The sequence below is a fragment of the Ostrea edulis genome, chromosome 3 (assembly GCF_947568905.1).
Source record: "Ostrea edulis chromosome 3, xbOstEdul1.1, whole genome shotgun sequence".
In the NCBI taxonomy this organism is placed as follows: Eukaryota; Metazoa; Mollusca; class Bivalvia; order Ostreida; family Ostreidae; genus Ostrea; species Ostrea edulis.
The window spans coordinates 43,509,421-43,536,044 of NC_079166.1; the positions used below are offsets into that span (position 1 = coordinate 43,509,421).

At 34.9% G+C, this 26,624-nt stretch overlaps 3 protein-coding genes across 7 annotated transcripts in view; 2 read left to right on the plus strand and 1 right to left on the minus strand.

The window, feature by feature from the left end:
* Positions 1 to 135: 135 nt before the first annotated feature.
* LOC125674705 (cystatin-B-like) lies at positions 136 to 3,213 on the plus strand. The gene is made up of 3 exons (XM_056157799.1): positions 136 to 296; positions 2,406 to 2,507; positions 2,790 to 3,213. The coding sequence occupies exons 1-3, from the start codon at positions 231 to 233 to the stop codon at positions 2,913 to 2,915; spliced, it is 294 nt and encodes a 97-aa protein (XP_056013774.1). The 5' UTR covers positions 136 to 230; the 3' UTR covers positions 2,916 to 3,213.
* A 5,138-nt stretch (positions 3,214 to 8,351) lies between these two features.
* Positions 8,352 to 12,167, minus strand: LOC125674698 (cilia- and flagella-associated protein 251-like). Of its 2 annotated transcripts, XM_048911941.2 has the most exons (5): positions 11,985 to 12,167; positions 10,154 to 10,463; positions 9,941 to 10,057; positions 9,617 to 9,718; positions 8,352 to 9,058 (listed from the first exon to the last, which is right to left on the minus strand). In XM_048911941.2, the coding sequence occupies exons 3-5, from the start codon at positions 10,034 to 10,036 to the stop codon at positions 8,540 to 8,542; spliced, it is 717 nt and encodes a 238-aa protein (XP_048767898.1). In that variant the 5' UTR covers positions 10,037 to 10,057; positions 10,154 to 10,463; positions 11,985 to 12,167; the 3' UTR covers positions 8,352 to 8,539. The 2 variants fall into 2 exon arrangements, with proteins under 2 accessions (XP_048767898.1, XP_056013778.1); XM_056157803.1 differs by lacking the exon at positions 11,985 to 12,167 and having other exon boundaries at positions 10,154 to 10,467.
* Positions 12,079 to 26,624, plus strand: part of LOC125674693 (two pore channel protein 2-like) — a 37,562-nt gene continuing 23,016 nt past the window's right edge. The window contains exons 1-14 of one of the 4 annotated variants that reach the window (XM_056157800.1): positions 12,079 to 12,601; positions 13,756 to 13,805; positions 15,174 to 15,250; positions 15,646 to 15,823; positions 16,310 to 16,426; positions 17,596 to 17,702; positions 20,596 to 20,668; positions 21,168 to 21,257; positions 22,446 to 22,533; positions 22,925 to 22,990; positions 23,249 to 23,313; positions 24,523 to 24,623; positions 25,895 to 25,976; positions 26,190 to 26,288. In XM_056157800.1, the coding sequence (XP_056013775.1) occupies positions 12,346 to 12,601; positions 13,756 to 13,805; positions 15,174 to 15,250; positions 15,646 to 15,823; positions 16,310 to 16,426; positions 17,596 to 17,702; positions 20,596 to 20,668; positions 21,168 to 21,257; positions 22,446 to 22,533; positions 22,925 to 22,990; positions 23,249 to 23,313; positions 24,523 to 24,623; positions 25,895 to 25,976; positions 26,190 to 26,288 (1,449 nt within the window). In that variant the 5' untranslated portion in view covers positions 12,079 to 12,345. The remainder of the gene's footprint in view (positions 12,602 to 13,755; positions 13,806 to 15,173; positions 15,251 to 15,645; positions 15,824 to 16,309; positions 16,427 to 17,595; positions 17,703 to 20,595; positions 20,669 to 21,167; positions 21,258 to 22,445; positions 22,534 to 22,924; positions 22,991 to 23,248; positions 23,314 to 24,522; positions 24,624 to 25,894; positions 25,977 to 26,189; positions 26,289 to 26,624) is intronic. The other 3 variants (XM_048911931.2, XM_048911930.2, XM_056157801.1) reach the window with 3 other exon arrangements.

A 26,624-nucleotide genomic window follows, 5' to 3' on the forward strand; every position in this document is an offset into this window, starting at 1 on the left:
GAAGAAAGAAATAATTTTTTAAAAATATGAAAATACGATTATTAAATATGCTTGGTGTTTTACAATTATTTGTTGTTATACTTAAATGATTATTATCGAAAATATTTTGTCAACATAAATGAATAATAAATTTTTGCCAGAGTTGTCTTTCCTGTTACAGTCACGAGATCGTTGACGTTCATCATTTCGAGGGAATTCTGAAAGGGGAACGACCGTAATATTGTGTAAAGATGATGTGTGGAGGAACTTCAGCGTCTAAACCTGCAGATGCCGACATTCAGGCAATCGTCGATGAGGTAAACACAGTATACGTCTTATTTATTCATGATTTTTGACGAGATTAAACTAATAAAGTATTTTTTTCCGGGAGTCACTATGTGTACACTGAGTCGCATCTCACTATCTGTCCCCTGTATATAGATCTATAAACAGGACTCTTAGTGATGGTCAATATCTCTGTATATAGTAAAGTATCATTTTAAACAATTTACATGTACAATATCCCACATTGGAGTTAATGGGATAATCGGTAGGATTTACATATTATAACACTCATGCCTGCAGGTGTTTTGTATATCATAAGACTCTGACTCATGATCATACACCACAAGATAAATCAATTTAATGAAGATATTTATAAACTCCAAACGGAACACTGGAACTTCAATTCATATCAGACTTTTCAACATTATTATTGGTGAAGCTTTTTATAAACTAGACCTATAATACGGACAAAATAAAAAGGAGGAGAGAGAACCGGTTTGGGGAGGGGACTATATAGGAACTGAGGAAGAATGATAAATAGAATGGGGTCTGGGGGGGGGGGGGGGGGGAGAGAGGTCCTCCCCTACATATGTTATGAATTGAAAATTAAGTGAAAATATATGCGTAAATAAATAAAATCATGTTGCAGAATTTGAAAGATTTTCCCATATGTACATGTAATCTTGCAGTAAAAGAATCTCTTTGCATGATTAGATATATGTCTCAGCTGTACATTCATGCTGTTCTGTTACACTTTATAGAGATACTGGTAACTAATTGCTGGGTCAATGATGTGTAACTTTGTATTTTATTTAGCTGTTTATACAGATACATCAGTGAATGTATGTTGATTGTAAAAGATTTTCTATCCCGACACAAAGAATGATAACACTCACTCACACACTCACTCACTATCCAAGTTTATCATCTGTGTTCCCTTCGTCAGGGGTTCGACGTTGTCTGTTTGGAATTTCAGGACCTATTCAGGACAGCCAGTCCTGAATAACGAGATGTTGAAATCTATTCCTTTATTCCCCCACCATGAAAAGGCCGGGCCTATAGACTCCATTACCCTTTCCCATCATAATTTGATATCCATTCATCATCTTTGCTACAGATGCACAAAATCAACTGGAATTTGGATGTACAATGTATACATCATGAAAATATCCAGGTCAAGTTCAAACTGGTTCTGGTTGAATAATTTTTTGACAGAGTTACAAGTGCAACTTCGACCTAAAATTTTTTTCTAACAATTCAGTTTCTGCTCATCATAATGGGCATTTGAGAAATAAATTTCAATTTTTAAAATACATGTGGGCATAAAATGCAATGCTGCATGCTGGCGTACTTCATGAAGTATGTTGGCGCTTCATGAAAAGTGTGCCGACACGAAGCATTGCAGTTCATATACCTTCATGTATTGTCAAAACTGACGTTTATTTTCTAGTTTCTACACTCATTTCTGTTGGAATTTCCAGTCATTAATACAATGTAAAGACACACTATATTTATCTGTATTCATACGCATATTGTTTACAACTGCAACACATTCATGATGAAATGGCCGTCATTACAATTTGTAAAAATATCAAAGGCAAAAACATTGGAAATGTAAATGTTATGAATTGAAATTCAGGATGTAGATATGTCAGGAGAATATACAGGTCAAGTTTGTTTTTGGTTCAGGTAAAAATGTTTCTGCAGAGTTATGCCCCTTGGACTTAGAAAATTTCAAACAGTTCAAGCTCCACTCATTATCTCAGTCATAGACTGTGTCTGCTGCCCAATCCCATTCACTTATTTGTGAATGAAATATTGTTTAAATTAAATATCTCAGTCATACATTGACATTTAATCAAATTGAAATTGAGTTGTTTTTTTTTTTACAATATCTTCAACTTGAATCCCATTAGCTGCAGAACTGTAGCTCTCTGAAAAAATAATTTGACATAACAGTTCTGCAGCTATATAGTATATACACCCATGACAGTTGCATTGTTGGTAGTTTATAGTAGAGTGATCGGTGACGGTGTGGTTGAACACCAGCAAGCTTATTTGATTCTTTTATACAGCTGAATTCTTCTTCTCTACTTGTTTTATATGTATGGACTGAAGAACCCATTTGATTTTATTTTAAGGTTAAAGGTGCAGTAGAAAATAAGCTTGGGAATAAGCTGGATAAATATGATGCAGTTTCATACAAGACACAAGTTGTAGCTGGTACTAACTACTTTGTGAAGGTAAAATTCTTACAGTTTGATTGATGATATGAATGACTAACTACTTTGTGAAGGTAAAATTCTTACAGTTTGATTGATGATATGAATGACTAACTACTTTGTGAAGGTAAAATTCTTACAGTTTGATTGATGACATGAATGATTATTGTACACAGATACGATATGTTAATGTAACAGAACATAGAACTGAGAGAGAGAGAGAGAGAGAGAGAGAGAGAGAGAGAGAGAGAGAGAGAGATGAAAACACCACATGCATACTGATTTTGAACCTGTCATTTATAGGTGAATATTGGTGATGAACACCTACACCTGAGGATCTTTGCCCCTCTCCCCCACACAGGAGCATCAAAGGAGTTGTCAGACATGCAGAGAGGAAAAACTGCCGAAAATGACTTGGAATATTTCTGATGTCATTGCCAAGATTGTGAATGTGGAACTGCCGACATATCAGCAGGCATCCCATGTGGAACTAAAAGTGTTAAAAGTCTTTCCAAAATCTCCAGAATAGTTTTATAATTCAGTTGTACACCAAAACTTGAATGGGATAGAAATATGTGATGCACTGAGTGAAGCAGTGTGTTGGTGACTAGAGGTCACTGTTTTCCTTTATATAAATGATTAAATTTGAGACACAATAATTTTTTTATTTATATTATTTAGTAATCTTGTTGTAAATTGTGCAATAAAAAGTCCTGTTAAATCCAAATATTGTTGTTCAAAAATTTACTGCATGTGTTACAAAAAATACAATTTATCTTGAGAGCTTGATGGCTATAAAATATATTTGCATAATTGGGTTAGTAATCCACTCACACAAAGGGAAAACTCTCTTGTCTTGTAGAATTTAGCTTGAAGGCAAAGTTTTTGGAGTTTTTTTTAGTTCCCTACTGGCAGAGTTGAACGGGACTACTAGTTTGCACTCCAGTCAATCTGTCCACTTCTCCAGACTTTTTAGCTCACCTGAGTTGAAAGATCAAGTGAACTTTTCTGATTATTGTATTTTTTGGCATCTGTCTGTAAACTTTTAACATTTTTTACCTTTTCTCCAGAACCACAGGGCTAATGTCAGCTAAACTTGCCACAAAGCATGATTTAGGTAAAGAGAGTTAAGTTTGTTCAAACAAAGTGCCACATCAACTAGATACAATCGTAAGACAGTAATACCAGCACACGAGTGTTTGCTGTTTAATATACTCTCTATCACATATATTCTTGCTGCATATGTCAAGATGCATTAAAGGGGCATTAGCTGTAATTTGTTGCCCAAAATTGAATTAAATGAAAATTGCTCAATATTATATATTTCAGTAATAACACCAGTATTTAATTATTTCAAACACTATTTAACCTCAAAGCAGGCAATTGAATATGTAATTTTTGTGATCAAATAATTATTGTCTTTCAAGCCTATAATTCTTTCTTATATATTTCTTAACACTAAAATTGGTAATAGAACATAGTTTTTCTTGTTTTCGTACAAAGTAAATTGATTCTATTAGTCATTAAGGTAATTCCACCCCTCTAGAATTATAAGTTCAGTCATATAGTTTGATTGTTGATTCGTCAAATAATATATTTTAGTAAGAAATAAAAATGATAAAATAAGTATGTTGCGGTATTGATAAAAGAAAATTATCAACTAGCACACATTTATATGTTCTGAATGTCAGAAAATTGCAATTTTCCTTAAACAGCATTATCAAAATTTCACAAAAAATAGTTATAACTATATAATAGTATTCATAATAATTTCATGAAACTATTTCTTTAAAAAATATACAAACTGTTTGTGAAAAATAAAGGAAATCAACTTGTTATATAATTAAATGCAAACAAAGTTATTGCCCTTGGATTCAATATTTTGAAACATCATTGATTATTCATATATAATTTAAGACTTTTGAATTATCTTGTGGTTAACAAGATATTTTACAATAACTATTGAAAAAGACTCCAATAAAGTTTATGTTCCTATCATGCATAAATCTTATTAAATCATTGACTTTGCAAAATCTTATGATGTCACAGGAGGGTGGAACCTTTGCCATTGAAAGAGTTTTAGAAAAAATGGTTGCCATTACTTTCACAGCTAATACCTCTTCAAGTATTCTACTGGCCAAGTGCCCTGGGGTCATTCCAAACCCTATTTCATGACTGTTGAAATATTTTTTTTTAAAACAATTGAGGTGATGAACCCTACCTAAACCACATATTTTTGCTGCACATGTCAATATGCATTGAGAATTCTGATGGACAAGTGCCCTGGTTTATCCCAACCCCCATCATTTTTTTATTGTTCAAATATCTTAAAATAGTTGAGATTTTCTTGTTGCACATGACACCAATATGATTAAAATCAGCTCCTCGATCCACTCCTTCATTTCTTTTGATTTGTCGCTACTCGAGGTAGCAACAAATCAAAAGAAATAAAGGAGCAGATCGAGCTGATTTCAATCAGATTGCACATGACACAATGCACTGAGTATCAGGTTTTTGTTTGCCTTTGCCCCTCGAGGTGAAAAAGAAAATTCTGAAAACATATCTAATGGACACCACCAATCATCTCCCAAAAGATGATTTGGCTACTTCATAAAATGCAAGAGCTGGGAACTGAGGTTTTCTATAGAAAACCATCATTTTTCAACCCCCAATTGCCCCCCAGGGTGAAAATGCACATCCATAGGACTCACCAATCATCTTCTAAAAGATTATTTGGTTACTGCATAAAATGAGTTATTGGAGCCAGGATTTTGTAGAAAAATGCTTTTTGACCCCCATTTGGCTCCAGGGTCAATTTTACTACTCTTTATATAGTAATTTCGACCCCAAGCAATGCAATTGCCTGTGCTCCAGGGTGAAAATGAAACCTCTTTGCACATCTACAGGACACCACCAATCATCTTCCAAAAGATGTTCAAAGCTAAGGATTTGATTTTAATCAGGTTGTAACACCAGGATCAGGAATACTAATATTAATATCCAAGCAGTTTGTTCAAGTCATGACCCCCAGGGGTAGGGTGGGGCCACAAAAGGGGATCAAAATTTATATCGAATATATAGGGAAATATCTTTAATAATCTTATTTTAAAAAACAGTAGGGCCATAATGATATGCAAGCATCTTCATGTAGTGCAAATTCAAATTTGTTAAATTCAGAGCGTAGGGTATGGAAATATACTGGAAATTGATTAAAACACATTAAGATTAGCAGGACCACTGCCCACACAAAATCATGTCAAAATGCAAACTTCCGTAAGTTGTGTAGATCAAATTTTGGCGTTTTTTTTTTAAATATGCAACATGACTAAAGTTGGGGAGGGGGTATTATTGTTTTTGTCCTGTCTGAAACTTGAACCTTGCTCATAACTTTTGAATGGTGAGTTATAGGGCTCTCACACTCCTTGTGACAAGACCTTTCTTTTAGTACCAGAACCTTGGGAGTTTGACCTAATTTTAAGAAAACCTAGACTAGGCAACAATTCCTGAAATATTTAAGGTAGGGCTTTCATATTTTGTATAGATTCTTTATGGTAAGAAATTTCATTTTATTCCATGATGCTTGACATTTACCGGTAACCCAAATTTTAACACTCCTCATGTGCCATGGCCGCGTCAAACGTAACACTAGTGATTGTTCCTTCACCAAACACTCGGCACCCATTAGAAGTGAGAATCACGTGTCTTTAAAAACGGAGGTCCCGTGTCGCGGCATGTGTTGGCATGTTAAAGAAACATCGCTGTAACGACCCTAAGTGCTAAGCATAGGGTCTAGATATATGCACAGGGGCTAAGCCCATTTTAACTCTGTGATCTATATTTATGGTATCGCAGAGTTCGGGCCCAAACGGGCTTAGCCTCTGTGGATATATGTGCAGTGCTTAACATAAATCTGGTGACGTCTCAGCATGAGTGAAAAATTCTCCATGGGATGTAAAACAACAACCAATCAAACTTTACACGTCATGCTATAATGTTTGACCTTGTACAATCTAATTTGACCTTGTATCATGGTTATGGTGCGACCATTTGGTGTAAGATTGGCATCACAATATGGGGTCAAAAATTTTCATGGGAATAAAGATTGCAAAAAGTCATCGCAACAACAGGGCCAATGTGACTTAGGTTAGCGACGTGGCCTATGGCCTCCTGTTTTTTTCTTCTTATTATATTGTCGGGGGGGGGGGGGGGGGGTCATAATCTTCATATTCGTCTGTAGATCCAGGGACTTATATACTTAGTATATAGGTCCCTGGTACATCTAGTTGATTTTGGTTATTCGGAGAAGATCTCGGATGCTATTGATTTTTTTTTTCAAGAAAAACGTTACCGTATAAGGCCAATAAACATGTAAACCGATACTTGTGTATAATGATTATTGTTTTGTCAGTTCACACAAAGAACAAGAGGCCCACAGGCCTTATCGGTCACCTGAGCACTAGTGAAAAAGTATCACTACTCCCAAGGGCTATAAAATCTTCTCTTTTTTTAAATCCTGTTCTGAATATCTAAGCTAAATTCCAATGTTCAGCAACAGTATAAGACAATATGTGTTCTTACAACTTCATTGCCCTCAATAGTGCTACACTGATGAGAAGCTTTACATGCTATAATAGGTGTATTAACATTAAAAGATGTGACTAATTTGGACCCATCCTAGAGTTAAAACCCTGGGTTGTGAAATTCACCATTTTTGTATTTCCTTTTCTGCTATTCCTAAGTATGCATTTAGATTTGATACAGTATCTGCAAACGTAGACATAAACACTATATATATATATATTATACTAAGTTTGGTCCCACCTGGGGGTCATGAAATTTACAATTTTGGTAGAGGTCTTCCTGCTCTACATCATAATGCATTTAGTTTTTCTTGAACGTGCGGTTCTAGAGAAGATTTTTGAAAATTGGACAATTTTGGGCAGTTTTTGTCCCGCCCCTAAGACCCCAGGAATCCTGAAATTTACAATTTTTGCCCCGCTTGTTCCAAAGATGATTGATATCAAAAATTTAAAAAGAATTGAAATCATCAATGATAGTTATTAAGAAGTTAAAAATTTCTACTGTTCACACATTTAATAACTGACCATTTTGGCCCCACCCTGATACCAAAAACCCCTATAGGATCATCAAATTTACAATTTTAGTAAAGAACTATACCTGCTCTTTCTAATCATCCCTTTAGTATCAATAGCACTAAAGATGTTATTTAAGTGTTTTACACATAAACACTATATACTCTGTTTGGTCCCACTATGGGAGGGTCAGAACCTCTACCCCGGGAATCATGAAATTTACAATTTTGGTAGAGGCGTTCCTGCTTTACATCACTGCATTTAGTTTTGCTTACACATGTGTGGTTCTAGGGAAGACTTTTGAAAATTGGTCAATTTGGGCATTTTTTATCCCACCCCTAAGGCCCCAGGAATCCGGAAATTTACATTTGATGCCCCCTTGTTCCAAGGATGCTTCATACCAAACTTATGAAGAAGTTAACAATGTTCAATTGTTAACGCAGGTCGCACGACGGCAATGGGTCACACTCAGGTGACCTAAAAAAAAAAACACCAAAAATTTCAATGCATCTTATTTCTCTAATAAAAAAAACCCCCAATGATCTTAAACTTGACACAAAACATATTCAAAAGAGGATTAAATCATAAAATATATTAAACGTCTGGGTTGCTTGTTTTATGGATAAGAATATAAAGAACAATGGACATAAAGATGAAGTACTATACTCAATGCTTTCATTCTTTTTATACCCCCATAAAACAGTACAAACAACCTTAACATTTACTAGCATACCAGTGGACAATTTGTCAATTAAATCAAACAAATTCAAAATGTATGGATATCTAGATTTTTATTGACCAATGACAACAGTATACATATCAATGTTTCTGTGTGGGTATACCGTTACACAAAATCTCGCAAAATGTATTTTGACATGAACGTCTATACATGTATTCACACGGCATCTTGTTTTGAATTTGATGGAAATGTAAACTCGTTAGCATAGAAAGAAAGGTCGATCAAAAGCCAAGTCCTCCTGCTACATCGGAAGCCCCGGATTTTACCATTGATATGAGAGAACTACCACCCTCTTCCTTCGGTTCCTCTTTGGGTTCTTCCTCTTTAGGTGCTTCCTCTTTGGGTTCTTCCTCCTTGGGTTCCTCTTTAGGTTCTTCTGGTACTTCCTCCTTTTCCTCACTAGGTTCTTCAGTTGTTTCAAACTCAGCGATGTCATCCTCCAGTTTCTTTCCCTTCTGTAAACCTTCTAGTTTGGCAGTGGATTTCTCTTCCGTTGTCTGAGTTTCAGCTCCCTTTGCCTCCTCGGATGAATCTGCATTTCCATCAGTTTCCTCTTTCTTCTCCTCTGAACCTTCTCCGTTTTCTTCTGATGACTCGCCCTTTTCTTCTGAGGATTCCTCTTTCTTTTCCTCTGCTGATTCTGTTTTCTGATCTGATGATGCACTGGCTGCTGCTTTTTCGGATTCTTTGGGAATGGGATCGTAAACCCTTAGATGGATGTACTCGTCTCCAACATTAACCTGGTCAAATGTAATTAAAACGTGGGTTAAAAATAGAACTCACGATGCAAGTATAGTAGTTAGGTTGTTTTAGTACATGTATATACATACTTAGACCTATCCTGGACTTATTAGTACTTTCAGAATTTGGTATGCTGTAAGTAATCTTCTGGAAGAGCAGTAACATATGAAGTTTTCAGCACCGAAGATTATTAAAAATTTGTTAAACACTAGAAAAATATAATCATTTTATTGTGTACATATTTTACATAAAAATATGAAAATTAAAAATCGCGTGAAGACACGCCCTTCTCAAGCTTAATGAAGCTACGCCCCTGTTCACGCTGCATTTTAAAACACATGTCAAATTTGAATAATTGTCATCTGGGTTAAGGTTACCTAGCAATTAGGCCCAGGGGAGTTTATAAATAACCTCACTGTTGCTATATTAAAGGCTATTAACTTTGTATAGCATGAACTATATATTTTTTATTATCATTAAATTATCAGACTATCAAAGGAAATGAACTATCTTATGTTCAAACAAGAATATATATCTGGCCAGATCATAATACATACTTTTATAAAGTAGAGCTTTCCCGCCACGGCCTGTTGCCTGAAAGAAACGGCTTCAAATGTTTCTAGTTCCTTTCCATATTCTTTTTCCACCTCAGCCTTCAGCTGAAATTAAAGAAAGGACTGGTGAACGCCCACTTCACATTCACATGTGTTCATATCGAAAGTTTACTTTCAATTCGCTGATCATCTTTCAAAATGTCGATTAGTCCAGCAACGTGTAAACGCTTTCATAATATTCTAGGGCGTATTCCCTGACTTTTTCAGCTGCTGTAGTTTGAAAAACAAACATTACACATATTGAATTCAATACAATTTGTTTACTACCTTTCCAGCTAAGGCCTTGACTTGATCATTAGCCGTGGTTGTCTGAGACACTTCCCCAGTTGTTGGTTCAACGTTCTTGGATTTCCTGCAGCCCATTATGAAGATATTGAAAAATTCCTGCAACATGTAACACGATATAGGGGAATAAATGACGACTGTCGTACACCATGATGTAAAATAATTTCAATATATATCCGAAACACCCACACTTACTTGAATTAAGTAGAAAAGGGTGAGGGTGTCTGGGCACTGAGACGAAAACGCCGGTTTGGAGTCGGTGGAAGCTGAGCTGGCAATGAAACCGAAAGACCTCCTCCCCACCTCCTAAAACTATATCAGACATGTCGGACATCCGCCAGTGTGCAGGACCTATGGTAGGCCTGACGTAGTGATGTTATATTGTACGGAACATTCAATGTCCGCTTCACATATCGAATTTCTGTCTATTGAAACTATATCATCCCCCATGTCATACGTAACGTACATACACATCCTATTGGTGGTTGTATTGGCAAAATTAATTCTGAAATTTGAACATGAAATTCTTTAAATTGCATAGAAAATTTAATTCTTTATATTCTATTCTATATTCTTGTAATATGATTTGCTCTATTGCCAATAAAGATATACCTAGCTAAGTTTATAAAATGGGGACATTTTTCTTATTCTACCTTTACAAAACCGGAACATGAAAAGAAACTAGGTAATTGATAAGAAATGCTCAGCACTTGTCAAATCAGATACATCTGTTATACCAACCATTGACCACCCACCCCCGCGGGTCGCTCGCTCTAGTCAAAGGTTTACAAATCATGGATAAACACCACTATCTGTTAAAACAACAGTTAGTTACATTGGAAATGTCTAATTTTATTACCCGGACCCTTTTGTCTGATAAACACTAAAAATATTTTAACTTGTGTCTAGATGCAATTCACTCTGGACAATTTGAGCAGAGGCGCGTACAAGGATATTGTCGAGTTTGTATTTTTTCTTTTTTGTAGAATTTATTATTTTTGAAATACAAATGATGAAAGAAATGCCACATCAAATGATTTTCTTCTTCACTTTTCAGTATACTTCAACGCAAGGAATAGGTCGATGAATTACGGCATTATCTGTGATGCAGCACTTCCTATTTGTATCCTTTACAGAAAACAATCTCACAGTAGCGATGGCCACGAGTGATTATGTAGACAGCAGCACTTGGCGGATCCAGAGGGGGTTTCGGGGGGTGAGGGTCGCCCCCCAGGCTTTCGTCAAAAAATTGAGGGTGGATCGACCCCCCCCCCCCTTGAAAACCCAAAATTAATGGTAGAATTCCCCTTTCAAAAATTCCTTGGTCCGCCACTGGACAGTACAGTATTTTTAAAAGTTAATAATTAGTGTAGTAAGTGGAGGACTGACTGTCGTTTAACACAGCCATTAGGGGGGGGGGGGGGGGATTTTAAGACAGAAGTAGTACTGACGCAGCAGCATAATTGCATAAAAGGGGGGATAGGAGTGGAATGGACATGCATCGTGATACACTATGTAAAGGAGTTTGTAAACCCATGGGAGTATTTCCCAAATGACAATTTATTGCAATTTCTTTATCAATCAACACGATGTGGACTAGTAAGTAGTAAAGAGCCAACAGTCATAATATTATAGTCTCCCCCCCCCCCCCCCCCCCCCCCCCCCCCCCCTCATTTTCGATGATCAATGAGTGGCGGCGGGGCAATCTCTACTCAGAGTTATCGTTCCCGCTATGCTCCACTAATACTCTGTCAACTTCTAAAAACTAAACTAAACTAAAAATCATATCAAAACGTACTAAAACTAACTTAGCATATCAAACTGTAATGATAATATCTAAGCAAATCAAACACTTGTCTGAATTTTATAAACGCAGAAGCTGGTAAATATGAGACACCTGAGCGAATTAAAAGGTTTTATATAAATATTCATTCATCCAATAATACTAGAATAATCATGGAATTCGTTGTTTTTGTGAACTTACTGTAAGATTTTAAGCTTAACACTAAAACTTGTAAAATCATACTTTAAAATGCAATAGGTAGAAATAAGTTTTGCCAAGAATCTTGACATTCAGACGTTGACAGAGGTGTTGTAGCGCAGCGTAATACGCCCTCTGGTGAGAGATTGGCGGCGAGGTCCAGACTAAATTAGTTACTAGTGCAACCACCAACCAACTCTGTGCAAGTAGCGTATTAGGCCTACTCGACTAGTCCCCTCCCCTCGCTTAACGGTAAAGGAAAGACAACTCTTTTGTTACTCTTCCGGTTAAATCACATGAACGAAAGATGGCAAACAGCTGATGGATCATCGGATGAAAACAATGTCAATATATCCACAGTTTGATTATCTCTGACATAGAGCTTAACGATTTCAGTGACTTGAACATGAGTAACGGTACTACTAGCGCCAATACTCCAGACGAGACGGAGTCTAACACGTACGGGAGTACCCCCGGGGTGGCACGAGGTGACAATACACACACGGGGGGAGGTGATGGACAGTTTGATTTCTCTTTCTCAACTTCTTTAGTGAGAGACTCGCTCGATGACAAACACAAACACATTTCTCACTCCATTAACACACCACAAAACAATGAACGTGTGGCGAGTAGGAAACTCTCGTTCTGTAGAGAATTAACTGGTAAAAATGAAAAGGAAGCAGGTTTTTGTTGTTAAAGTGTTACCCATTCCTACCATGTATTGCATGTATAATATTGGCGAGAGTAGCTTTGATATTCATTGAAATTCCTTTGCAAATAACATTAATCAAAATGGGTTAGAATATATGTATGATTATGATGTTTGGGCAATTTAGAACATTGTTGCAACTGTGGGTAACCGATGATGGTTATAATAGAATAGAACATGTAGAATTAATATTTTTGGTTTTACAGAAATCAAAGCCGTGAAAGATATGGTATTATAAAGACAGGTTATCTGCAGAGGGGAATATGAAAATTATTGATATGATACCAAAAAAAGTTCAGACAAATAATGAAACAACATTGTGAAAAAAATTGAAAGTGAACAAATTTAAACTTCGCTTGAGTCAATTAGTGTATTATGCTGCAACTATTTTGTTGTAATGTTTCATTAATATACTAGTGGTGTACCATATATTTATGATGAAAGCTATGCCTGTTCACTTCTCTTAAGAGAATACTGAAGAATGTTTTTTTAAAAGAAGTTAAATTAATACATGTACAAGAAAATTGTTTGGTGATTTCACAGCAACAAACAATAAGATCTTATAGGTACCTGAAATCTGAATGTTGCATAAATTAAAGTGAAATAAGACAAAGTGAAAAACAATAGACTAAAATAATATAGAACATGAAGGAAGTTATCAACAGATATTATGATGTTATAACAGTTGAGCTGAATCTCACCAGTATTAACTGGCAGCACAGCCATCCTCTTCCTACACACTGCAGAAATAAGCTGTCTTCATATGCACATGCCTCTAAAACAACACAAACATTTATGTCACTCAGCACACATTATACAACCGTAGCGTAGCAGTAGTATTGTGCTGCAAATATTCCAAATCTTATGCACTTTTGCACAATTGATATAAATAAATCCTAACTTAAGCATTGTAATATATATAATTGCTATTTAGATCTACTTATTTACATGGTTTTGAATATTTAAATCTATATTGAAGCAAGTACTGGCCATTCTTGACTATTATTTGATATATTAGTAAGAAAATGAAGGAAAGGTTATGACAATTTTATCACAAAATTAGTTTATTTTGTATCTGATTTTTCTCCTTGAAAATTCCTATTGTAGAGCATACTCACCTGCTGCAAGCCACAGTGTTCATAGAAGATGCTGCTAAGGTATATCAATACCTAGGATTACAAAGCTGAACAGTTTTAACATAATAATATTCTTGAAAAAAAATTGTATTTGATACCATACCAGTTTCTATATTGAATGTTGACTTTTAACAATGATACTTATCAATGTAAAAAAATAAATTTTCAATCTGGTGATAAATTCCATGCCAGTGCTCGAGCTGGGCTTCGCCATTTTCGCCAATGGCGAATTTTTTTCAAAAATGGCGAAAAAAAATTGAAAGTGGCGAAAATCCCTTTTTGCAATAAATTGTATTTTTAATCCTTTGTCAGTGACACATTATCGCCTGTTTGTTTATGCAGTCAAAATCTGTTTATTCAGTCAACGCGTGCGACCGGGAATCTCGCGTCGTTCCAGTGCACACAGAGCTGGTCACAGCCTCAGGTAATTTATGGCTGCAAAAAAGTCGGTGATTATGTAATAAAGTACATCGGACAGCTGTTTACCCTGCTGTGGTCAATTGTTTAACATTTAAAGTCTTATTCATTATCGTGTTATCATTTCCACATTAATGTCAATTCTTAACCAGAGAACCGACTGGTAATTAAATTGGCCGTATTATTGTGTATAATGTATATCTAAATACATCAATTGTTTGTTTTTTCGGCCAAACTCGTTGATTACAAGATTTTGATTTTGATGTGTTTGATTTTAGTTCGAATATTTCATAAACAATGCGGTCGGTCACCATTGATATGGACATGGCAATTTTAATAAATAATTTTCTTTGAAGTTCGGTGCGCAACAGTATAAAAATGCTAATCTCATAAGACTATGCACCCCATTCTATTTTGACACTAAACTTGTAGCTTCTGACCCTAGTCAATCTAAAATTTAAAAAATATCTATGTTTGGCTTACAGTCAACCCCACCTCCTCAAACATCTGATTCTGTCCAAATTGCAAAATCTTCCATACAAAAACGGAAATTTAATAGGGAGTGGTTGAGATACGACTCTAAATTGGGCTTGATGTTTTGTGACATCTGTATTTCGGCCAATGTACACAATGTTTTCACTGAGGGGTGTAGCATCATGAAGTTTATATTTATATGATTTATTATCTGAATTTTGATTTCCATAATAGAATTTATCAAACAAATCAACTTCTTATTATTTCAGAAAGAAATGTTTAGGTATGGTAGCTGGATATGATTAAGTAATGTAACTGATTCAAAATGCTAAAATAAGTGTAATGAATAAAATAATATATAATATGATGGAAATAATTGTAAAGCATGTGATTATTTGTGCCGCGCCACTCCCCGAAAAAGTGGCGAAAGGGAATTCTGGTCCAGTGGGAGCACTGTTCCATGCTCCAAGTACAACAATGATAATCTTTGTTTTTCAGTACCGTGAGATTTATCATCGAGTGGACAAAAGAGCTCTTCAGGTGTACAGACTCTACCATTCCACTGCATTACAAAGGTAGACTTGTAAAATAGTGTTTATCACGTTCACCGTCACACAACTCAAACTCGGTGCTCAAAACAACAACGTTTTGTTCATGTGGGTAACCCAGTAGTCTAAAAATTACAGTAAAAAAATGTAAAGTTTAAAATTAACAATAAAAACTACGAATTTCATTTTCTCTTTCACCCCTTACTATAATCAAGTAATCATGACTTATATACCCTCTGTATTTCTTAATACATTTTCGATGAAGCTAATTGTTCACTTTTTTATGCTCTACATTTTGGTATTCTTTTCTTGGTTTTATTGTATAAAATTATGTATGATTTAGATGTCCTACACATTTATTTTAAATTGTACTGTACAGCTTTGCATTCTCTGTACCTTGAGTATTTAAATTTGTATTTTAGATGTCGCTATGTTTTTACCTTTGTGCTACACATCCTGGCATTCTTTGAATATCCATCCTCCCTGACGTGGACGTCAGACATCCGTTACCGTGGAGACAGAATCAACATTCCGTGTGGAGTCACCGAGGGATTTGAACTCATCTGTCTTCTTTTCTTCACGATGGATGTCATAATGAAAGTTTGTCCGATTTCTTGTTCGTTTTATTTTTGACACAATTAAAAAAATATGTAGAATTTATGATTGGAAGGTGTAAATTTGGCTGTCAAGACTATCTGTAACAATGGTAAATTTTGACAGCTCATTTATATGTGTTTGAATGCAATATGCATACTTCTATTAGCAGTGTTTATATTTTGGTATTTTTGGATCAGTCTCAATTGTGTTAATTTAAGATCACCACCAAGATATTTAAAAATCTTAATATGCATTGATATTACTTCACGAGTCAGAATTACAACATGGGAGAAATAAGATGAAATGGTACTCGGATGTACAGTAGATGAGAATGTTTGTGAAATGTGGCTGTAATCATATCATGCTATATTGTTTGTAGTCATGTTGTGATCTATTATTTTGTAATTTTGTTGTGATATGTAATTACATCATGATATCATTGATGTAATCTTTCTGGTCCTAACAATATTTGATGACAATATTTTTCAGTACTGGTTAATTGGCTTTGAACAGTTTCGTAAAAAGAAATGGATGATAGCCACTGTGGTTGTCCTGGGACTTTCTCTCATTGATTGGTGTGTTAGCATTGGCTTCCAGTGTAACGAGGTCAGTATTTTACAGGTCTCCCTCATGGAATCACAGGCAATTATATCACCTGGGTTCAAAATCACTATTAAAGAGTACCCAAGCGATATAATTGCCTGTGCATAGAATAGTTGTTACTAAGAAAAGAGATTTTCCTTTGTAAACTTGTTTATTATTATGTATAAAGATCTCCTTCATAAACTAGTTTGTTATGAAATATAAAGATCCCCCCATCGACTGATTTATCATTAAGTATAGCGGTCTCCATCATAATCTGGTTTGGGATTAAGTATAAAGATCTTTCATCGACTGGTTTGATATTATCTATAGAGGTTTTCTCATTGATTGGTTTCTTTCTAAGTATCGAGGTCTTTCTCATGGACTGGTGTGTATCTCGTTGATTGGTTTCTTTCTAAGTATCGAGGTCTTTCTCATGGACTGGTGTGTATCTCATTGATTGGTTTCTTTCTAAGTATCGAGGTCTTTCTCATGGACTGGTGTGTATCTCGTTGATGTGTGTAATGAATTTAGTGAGTGTATAGGCATAGCTAATACTGACTGTGGAACTGTAGCTCATGGCTGTAGAAAATTCAGTTCTGTATCTATAGATATCTATAAACAATGATGTAGCAGCACTGTAAAATTCAGTTCTGTATCTATAGACATCTATAAGCAATGATGTAGCAGCACTGTGTAAGTGTTACATTAGGAGCTGTATTTGCTTTAGTGCCTCTAGCAGAAGAGACGTACCTTCGCCTCTAGCAGAAGAGACGTACCTTCCACTCAAACAATTGCATTGCAGAAAGAAGAAAAGTTGATTTATCATGAACTTGTAAATTTTATTTTTCATCTATTTTTTGGATATTTTTAATCACTCTTTTATGATTTATGTATATGAATTTTGTATTCTTTGTATGCCCTCTGGGCCCAAAATTGGAAATAAATTACTTACTTACAAAATGTCTTTTTTATCAACTTATATGGTTATGGGTTCTGTAGTATTGCAAAAAAAAAAATCAAAAAAAAAAATCTAAGCTATCCTAGCAAAATCTGAATTTCTGCTAAATACAGTACACGCCAAATATGATACATTTACAGTATTATTATATAAAAATCACGAGACATTGCAGGTGCATGAAATTCAATTCTTAATGCTTGTTCCATAACGATGATTTATCGTTCCTTTGTAGGCTACTCGGTTCCGTAGAATTATCCGTCCTTTTTTTATCATCAATTACTCCAGTATTATGAAGAAGACTGTAAAATGTCTCCAGAGGACTTTACCGGAGGTTGTCAGGTAACCTACAAGTTATGTTATATTGTATAGTTGTAAGAACTAGAGCAAAGCTCGTTGCAAAGCAACGAGAGGTCTTCCGTCGGAGCTGTGTGACATAAAAACCTTGAACTTGACCATATGTCTTTGGGTCAGGTCCTAATACAGCCTCAGTTAACATGAAAATCTGTTATAAGTATGAAATCTAAATGTTTCTTCATTACTTGATATGACCAGGACAGGGTTTGTATTTTCTAAAAAGTGAACTTGACAATGTGACCATGGGTCAAGGCCAGGACATATTCTTTGATCATATGGCGCGTGTATGTGAGATTAAATTCTTTCAGCATTTAACTTTTCAGTCCCAATAATGAAGAAAAAATTACTACATGTATTTAAATTTATGAAATTTATGGCTCAGGACATACAATAAAGGTTTATAGCTGTTACCAATATTTTATCACACAACAAAATTATGATAGCATAATATTCAGACTGAAGAGAACAATTCATCGGGTTTGAATTATTTATACATACAAATCAAATAAATTGCTCTCAAATCTTGAATATTTTATTAAATTTTAATATCTATCTGCGTAAATACATGTAGGTATATTATGTACACAGTGCGCACAGAAGTCGCGTATGAATTTCATGCCAGCGGCACGTGCCGAAGTTACATAATTTGGACCAAGAGTTCTGAATCAATGTTTAATCAAAGTCATTGTTTTTAAACAATAAAACAACAAATCATTTGAAATGAGACTGGCCGGCCATGGGTTTCTGAATATTCTATACGCATGTTTAGATTTGGTTTAATCATGATTATAAACTATTGATTTCAAAACATGTTCAGAAATAATTTGTTATGTTTGTAAAATGTATCCATTTTCTTTTTCACAACAAAGAATTTGAGTAAAGCTTGTGTGTTCAGTTAAAGTAGTGTGAAATCACAGATCGCTAGTCCAGCAGCGATGAATCTCCGATATTAAACACACATTCAATTAGACATGATTGAGAAACGAACTGTATATTAAATTGCAGATTTTAAGATTGATGCCTGACTCAATGCTCTAGAGTTTTGAATTTAAAACAAATCAAACGTAAGACCAGGGACGTATAAACAAGTATATACATCCCCGGAAAGACTGAATTATTCGAAAAATCCAATATGATCAAAAACATAACATTCTGTGTTATATTTAGGACGACAATGTTTACTTTGTGTACATGCCCTGGTTCACACGCGATGGTTCCTCGAGGCAGTTACGTAATTGTAAACAAAAACAAACCCCGCGGTGTATGTAAGATGCGTGTAGTTAATGACCGAGTTATTCTATGCTTGAAGGTTTGTTTCTTCAATTAAATATATCGTTGTTTTAATAACAATCGTAAAAGAGATAACCTTTTTCTCTTTTTTTTCCTTTGGAACGATTGTTTATATTAAAGCTACTAAATATAAAAAAAAGAAAGTTGTCGATAGATGATTTTTAAAGGAACCATAGATCACGTTAAAACCTTATTTTAAAAGAATATTAGCATTTCATGAAGTCAGATTTATCAATTAAAGCACGTTTATTTAAGTTATACACATATTTTTCCCCCTTCACCTACCTAATGATACGGTTACCTGTTTGCGGGACAAGCTTTTTACTCATATATAACACAATACTCGAGCAAAATATTATGTTTATGATATCAATAAGATGTTAAAAAACAACTTTTCCAGCGAAAGCCATATCGAAAAATTTACCGTTTTTGAGTTATAAAGCGAAAACTTTGAAGATCCCCAGATCCATAATTTAAGGGGCCAGCCCCATTTTAGGAATATCAAAAGAAAGCTCTTAACATTTTGCACAACTTTTATTCTACATGTCTTAACAAAATATTTTTAGTTTAAAAGATACAAAGTAAAATATGTGTAATTTTTTGCTCCTTTAGGCGTCCTAATTTTTTAACCCTGTCAACCACCATTTCAAACGCTGTAATCAAAAAACGATGTGCACAACTACAATGCTCCTACTTTTCATTTTCAATGCATTTTCTGCTCATTACAAGCTTATACAGTCTCAGAGCCTTTGTCTGGAAACCAAAGCCCCTAAAATTTCATTCAAAGGGGAATAACTCGTGAACAAAAGGGAATTTCTTAAATGTAGTATATGATTTTAAAATTGTTCTGTAAAGTTTATAAACCCTGAAAATTTGAGCAAAATCCATGCAGAAACGAGCGAGATATGAAGCTTCAAAGTTAGTGTCTAGGAAAAAGAAGAAAAAAAAGAATAATAAGAATAATCTTAACCAGCACAATCAGTAGAAGGTCTTCCGTTGTTACGGAAGACCTTAATTATTTCTTTTTGCCTCACATGTCAATGTTTTTTATCTTGAACAAACAAGTCAGTTGGGAATTTCTTATGTGATGGCTTAGAACGGAAATTTCCTGTCACAAATATTATGATGAAGATAAATACAGAATCTGGGAATAACATGTAGATGAGATGCATTCTGCAGCTACACTTTTTAGTGATCAAATTAGGGGTGAAATGGTATGCTTACTTGATATTTATTGGGGTAGACAAATAGCACTACCTGACACTCAGGACAACCATTATTTAGAGTCAGGCAGGTAAAATTACAAGAAGAACTTGTCCATGGGCAAATGAATTTTTAAAAGTAAAGCAAAAATATAAGATAATGATATTGATGTCAGCATCGATCGTGGATAAACCGAAAGTATGTCAGCATTCATCCAGCAATTTAATAAAAATACATACACCCCTCTAGTGAGAAACGACACAGATTATTATCATCATTTGCTGTATCAGTGCATCTGGGTGAAAATAACGCAAAGCAAAAGTTTCCCTGTATACAGAAAATCACTCAAAACAAATAGATATTCAATCATGTTTATCATTTTCAGTGTCTTGCTGTTGTTGGGGTTACATCTCTTTGTGTTTTCTCTCATTGGAATGTTGCTGTTCCCCACTCCAAAGGTAACGATCTAATTACAAACTTTCTCTCATTGGAATGTTGCTGTTCCCCACTCCAAAGGTAACGATCTAATTACAAACTTTCTCTCATTGGAATGTTGCTGTTCCCCACTCCAAAGGTAACGATCTAATTACAAACTTTCTCTCATTGGAATGTTGCTGTTCCCCACTCCAAAGGTAACGATCTAATTACAAACTTTCTCTCATTGGAATGTTGCTGTTCCCCACTCCAAAGGTAACGATCTAATTACAAACTTTCTCTCATTGCAATGTTGCTGTTCCCCACTCCAAAGGTAACGATCTAATTACAAACTTTCTCTCATTGGAATGTTGCTGTTCCCCACTCCAAAGGTAACGATCTAATTACAAACTTTCTCTCATTGCAATGTTGATGTTTTCTGAATATGAAGGTACCAATCTATTTATAAACTGCCTGTTTATATATTCTAAAAATAGTATTTATGAATACAGTTATACATGTAATACTTCCTCAATGTTTCAGCCCTATGGTCAGATGAGCAATGTTACTGATGGGATCTCAGCTTCTGTGTCAAACTTGACCACACCCTCTCCTGCAAACGATACCAATGTGGTATGGAGCTGTTTACAGTTAATATTGTGTAGACAATGTGTGGTAGATTTTTGTAATGCTGACTGACCAAGATTAGTTATGTGTGGATAATTCCAATGTTATTTATTACAGTTGTTTTGATTGGACAAAAATAAAGCTGAACAAGAGTTTACACATCAATAAATCCAAAAACCGCAATGTATTCATACGCACCTGAAGACAAATAATTTAGAGCGGGGAAACTATTCAAATTTTCTAAATTGTGAATACAGTAAATGAATTGGAATTATAAGAATCAAACATTCTTTTTAAAGAATTTATTGATGTGTAGACTCCAGACATTTTACTCACAAACTTAGTATAAAAGTGCTTTGCACTTTTATTCAGTTTGTGAGTAAAATGTCCGGAGTTTACACATCGATAAATTCTTTAAAAAGAATGTTTAATCCTATACTGAACATGATATTTTTATATGGATTTTTATGAAAGAAGAGTGATGTACAAGGCTTCCAAATTCCCCACATCCGATTGTGTAAGAATACCAACTGCCTGTATAAGGAAAGATAATCTAAATTAATACAGCCATGTCCAAAAATAAATTCTACATTAAATTATGTACACTGAAACACAGACACCTGAAGTGTGGATATACCCCCCACCCCCCCCACCCCACCCCACCCCACCCCTTCTAGACCCAATTGAGATTTCTTTGTACAGAACCATTGATTTATCCAAAATATCTGATTTCCCCACCAATCACCCTCATGAGTCACTCTGAATAGTCAGTTTCTACCTTCTGTAAGCTTTTGAGATGACCGCTTGTGAGATACTAATATATGTACATATATTAGTATTTCACAAGTGGTACTGAATAGTTGAAACCCTGTATCAGTCATGATTATGACATGACCAGACAAAATGCTTTTATGATGAAATTTATATCTAAAATGAAATTTATATCATAAAGTTTAAAATGTATGCCAACCAAAGATAGATATTTATATTGTATTTGAAAACTTCTAATCTTGCCTGCTCCAAGTGTGGTATATGGCTGGCCTTGTACATACCTCAATTAAATATGCATCTAATGATTGACAGAAAGTTCTTGAAATTTCAAAAAGAGCCTGGCAATACACTCGTGATTTGTTAAGGCAGAATGAATCTTTACAGCATTTTGCAGTCTTCTCGGAACACTTTTGTTTGTTTCAGGTTAAGGAGGGGGATAAGTACTTCCGTACTCTACTGGACTCTTTCATGAATCTCCTTGTTCTGCTCACCACAGCCAACAACCCAGACGGTCAGAAATCATTGTGAATTTCTAAAAGTCTTTTATTCTGTATTACAACTCATTACATTTCAATATAAATAAGGATCAATTCAGGTTAACGAAAGAAAAGACCTATAGGGGAGAACAATTTTTCGGATAAAGGTACATTGTTATATCAACTAACATTGGGGGGGTTAGCCGTATATATTTACAATTTGAACCTAAATTAAATTGTTGAAGAATTGACTTGAGTAGTATTTTCCCCATTTCAGTACCAAATTTGGATTTGAAGTTCATAGTAGACTTGATTTTATTATCAATAATTACTATTGGTGGGTTGCATTAGAATGCTATGAGGATATCATTAGTTGTGACTGGGTGTAGCACTGTTGCCTACAGGCCTCTGATCTTTTACTTTCAGTTATGATGCCAGTGTACCAAAACAACAGACTGTATGCTGTGTATTTCATCATATTTTTACTCATTGGTAAGAATCAGTTCAGTGTATGTCAATTCTCTTTATAATCAGTTCATTAGTATATATACATTTATCAGTTGGAGATCTTTTCATGGAGTGCATAACTGAAAATATAAACAGTGTACAAATGGACAAGTTAGTTCAATGTATAAATAAGAATTGTTTTAGAATTTATATGTCTTAAATTGCGAAATTGGTGTAAAACACCTTACAATCAGTCAGTGTGAATTTCAGCTAATCTGATGATTCTTTCCTGTGATATTGTAGGGAACTATTGTTTTATGAACATGCTTCTGGCCGTCATTTATAACCAGTTCAGAGGGTATTTTCAGGTAAGTCACATCTATCCAACTTTCAAAAATAGCACAGTGGCAATTCCAGTATTGGAATTAGAGGGGGGAAATACATGGTAAGCCATTGGTCTATGCCCCCCCCCCCTCCCCCTCACAGGTCCCCGGAATGTCTTGATACCCTTCACATGTGTAATAGAGAAAGACATGTAACTACTTTTTACGGGCTACCCAATTTTGGCGATTAACTAATATAATTATATAAAGAGGTTTTATACTGCATTTTGTAGCTTTCAACTCGCACAGACAGGTAACTCTTGATAGCTTGAAATTTTAATCTCTCAAATTTCTTGATCGCTCGAAGTGAAATCACGGTCCCAATTTTTTTCTGTATATAGCTAAGCAAATTTACTTGTGATCTCAAGAACAGTTGTTCTCTTCAAGTTTATGATCTCTCAAAGGGAAATTTGGGCTAAAACATATTTCATTGTTTTTCACTCTTGATTTCTTGAAGTTATGGTAGTTTATACACGCCATCAGTTAAGAGTAATAACGATTAATGCCTGGGGCTAACATGGCGGTGTTAATTAATTATTTACCTACAATATAGGTGACTCAACTCTTTGGGGTAGATCATTCTTTTATTGTCAATTTAAACCTACACTTGTGCTTCATTTTGGGGGTAGATAGTTAATTAATTGTTTAATTTTACTATTTTAATGACTAGATAGATGGCTGTACGATGCTGTGTAATTTTGAAAAATTTGTTTGACTCGACATTGAGACTATAATTTTGACAAAGTTTAGAGACATGCCAATCATCCTGGGAATGTGCAATTCCGGTTATATATAATCTGAATCATGACGGAGGGACCTTTGATTTCTGGATCACAAATTTAGACGGCAATCACATGACACGTTTCATCTAATAATGGAGCGTCGTTCAAGTCTTATGCAGAACAAAGTCAAATTGTATTGACATCGTCTCTTGCACACTGTAAGGCTTAGCTTTATAAACCCTCGTCTGATGATGAATCTTTGGTGCAAGATTGTTGTGATTGTGGCTTTGAATATGCAAACATAGATATTGCATCGTGTACATGCAATTACAGACGCGTGTATCGTGTACTCTAGTGCTTGTCGTTGTACTTGTGTGTATTGCGCATGACACTTACTATTAAAGAATGCATGCCTTCTCGGTGCCCTGACAATTTTTATGAATGAATTATTCACAACAACTGTTTATTGTAGACTTCCATGCAGTCTGCATTACTGAGGAGGAGGGTGGGAGTTCGAGCTGCTTATGAGGTCCTGAAAGAGGTGGACAGGTACCTCTCCCCCACGGAGCAAAGGTCAGGAGAACAATGTATTGTATACCATGTAAATTGAATGTTCTGTTTCGTGATCAGTTTCAAATCACAAAAATTGAAAACGCAAAAAATTTTCATCAGAAATTGGGTCTTGCAAATGAAAGATAATGCTATATAGCAGGGATGGCAACAATTAATCCAAAAAAAATACTAGGTAGTTAGAAAATTTGTAACTGATTAATCGAGTTATGTTTTAAGGAAAGAATATTGCCTTATTTCTAAGGGGGTTGGGTAATATTCAAAGGCCTAGGGGATGTTTTAAAAAATTCATGACTGATCTTCGAAGTTAACTCCCATGTAATTAAGATAATTACTGTCCAGTATGTAATCACACACCTTCTTGAAAGTTCACATTCAGGCTCGATCATACGTAAAATAAATTACTGGGCAGTGTTACACTGATCATTGTGTTCATTACAAGTTACAGACTCCATGCTAGTGACCACAATTTTTCCGTTCATAATGAAAATGACACCCCCACATCTCATACATGAAAATAAAAGAGACAGGGAGAGTGTGATATGTCAGCTGTATTCTTCGGAACGGATTTACATGTCCTGTTAGAATATCAATGCCGTCTGATAAGATTTTCTCCTCTGCAGGAATTGTGATAAACTAACTACAAAGCCGTTTGTTTTCATCTTTTGTGGACAAATTATTTTTTTTATAGAAAAACTGGAAACCTGATATGGATATATAAGATAAATAATTATATGATGCACCTCTCTGGCTTGATGTTGCAAAGACTGACATTGTTGATTTCTTGAACATATTCTTGTTTGCATGTGGTTTTTCTTATCATATAATTACTTATCATATTGATGTTTTTGGAGTGAAATAATTGTTTTTTATTCATTTTTTAAAATAATTAACTGGTTAATCAGTTGAAAGAATTTAGGATTAACCAGTTACAAAGTTTTGATCGATTGCCATCCCTTCCAGCGGCAATTATATATCTTGGGTTCGAATTTACTATTAAAGATTACTCTTTAATTATAGTAAATTCGAACTCAAGCGATACCATTGCCTATGATCCCTACTATATTGTCACAAATTCATAAAATTTACAGCTCACAACCCACCAACCACAAATTTTTAGTATACTTAAATCTTTATTAAATGTATTAAAGATTATTTTGTGTTACCATTTAATTATCATCTACATGTATTTATGTCAGACGTGATAGCTATCGGACAGCTCTTTATTACACGATAACGGTGTATTCATATTGACTTTCCTGCCTCTGTTATAGATTTGGGGTATCTTTGTACAATGTCAAGACGATCATAGAGCATGCTGATTTACCCCTGCATGTCAAGTCAGCTCTCAGAGAGGTAAGTCATTGACTTATTTATTTGTAGAGTTTTGAATGTGAAAATTGAATTGGATTTATATCCCTTATTTATCACTCTAGTGCACTATTTGGATGTTTTAACAAACTCTTTATATAATATTTGGAAGCTTAAAATTTGAACAGAGTTCTAGAAAGTCTTTAATTAATGATTACAAAATGCCTGTACATTGAATATGATTGTATCTGTGTGTAGGATCTGGACAGGAAATCCACCATGTCTGATGACTATCTCTCACTGTTAGAGTTTCAGGCTTGCTTTGAATCCATGGAAACAGATTCTCCCCAGAAGCAGGTAATGATTAGGTCAAGATGCATGTAGATCCATCATTTAGAAAAAAAAAGTGCTGGAAGGGCAATAACTCTTTGATCTTTAGTGTATTATACAATCCATCACCTGTCATCAGGTCAACATGGGAAAATGAAAACCTGGGACCGGGTCCACAAGATGACCTGACCAACTACGTTAGCTTTTTTCTTAAATTTTTTTTTCAGTTTTAACAACATTTATTCAGGTATATAGTCAGGCTTTTACAAAACCCTTACAACCCAACCTGACCAGGGGGTACAGGGTTTTTTAAAGAATTCTAACTCTTTCGCTCACACATTCACATGGACAGACATTCATACT

Coding starts and splice junctions, on each gene's coding strand:
- LOC125674705 (XM_056157799.1), top strand. CDS start 231: ATGATGTGTGGAGGAACTTCAGCGTCTAAACCTGCAGATGCCGACATT. Junction 297..2,405: donor TTCAGGCAATCGTCGATGAG/GTAAACACAGTA, acceptor TTTTATTTTAAG/GTTAAAGGTGCAGTAGAAAA. Junction 2,508..2,789: donor GTACTAACTACTTTGTGAAG/GTAAAATTCTTA, acceptor TGTCATTTATAG/GTGAATATTGGTGATGAACA.
- LOC125674698 (XM_048911941.2), bottom strand. CDS start 10,036: ATGGGCTGCAGGAAATCCAAGAACGTTGAACCAACAACTGGGGAAGTG. Junction 9,719..9,940: donor TCAAGGCCTTAGCTGGAAAG/GTAGTAAACAAA, acceptor CTTTAATTTCAG/CTGAAGGCTGAGGTGGAAAA. Junction 9,059..9,616: donor GAAAGCTCTACTTTATAAAA/GTATGTATTATG, acceptor ACATTTGACCAG/GTTAATGTTGGAGACGAGTA.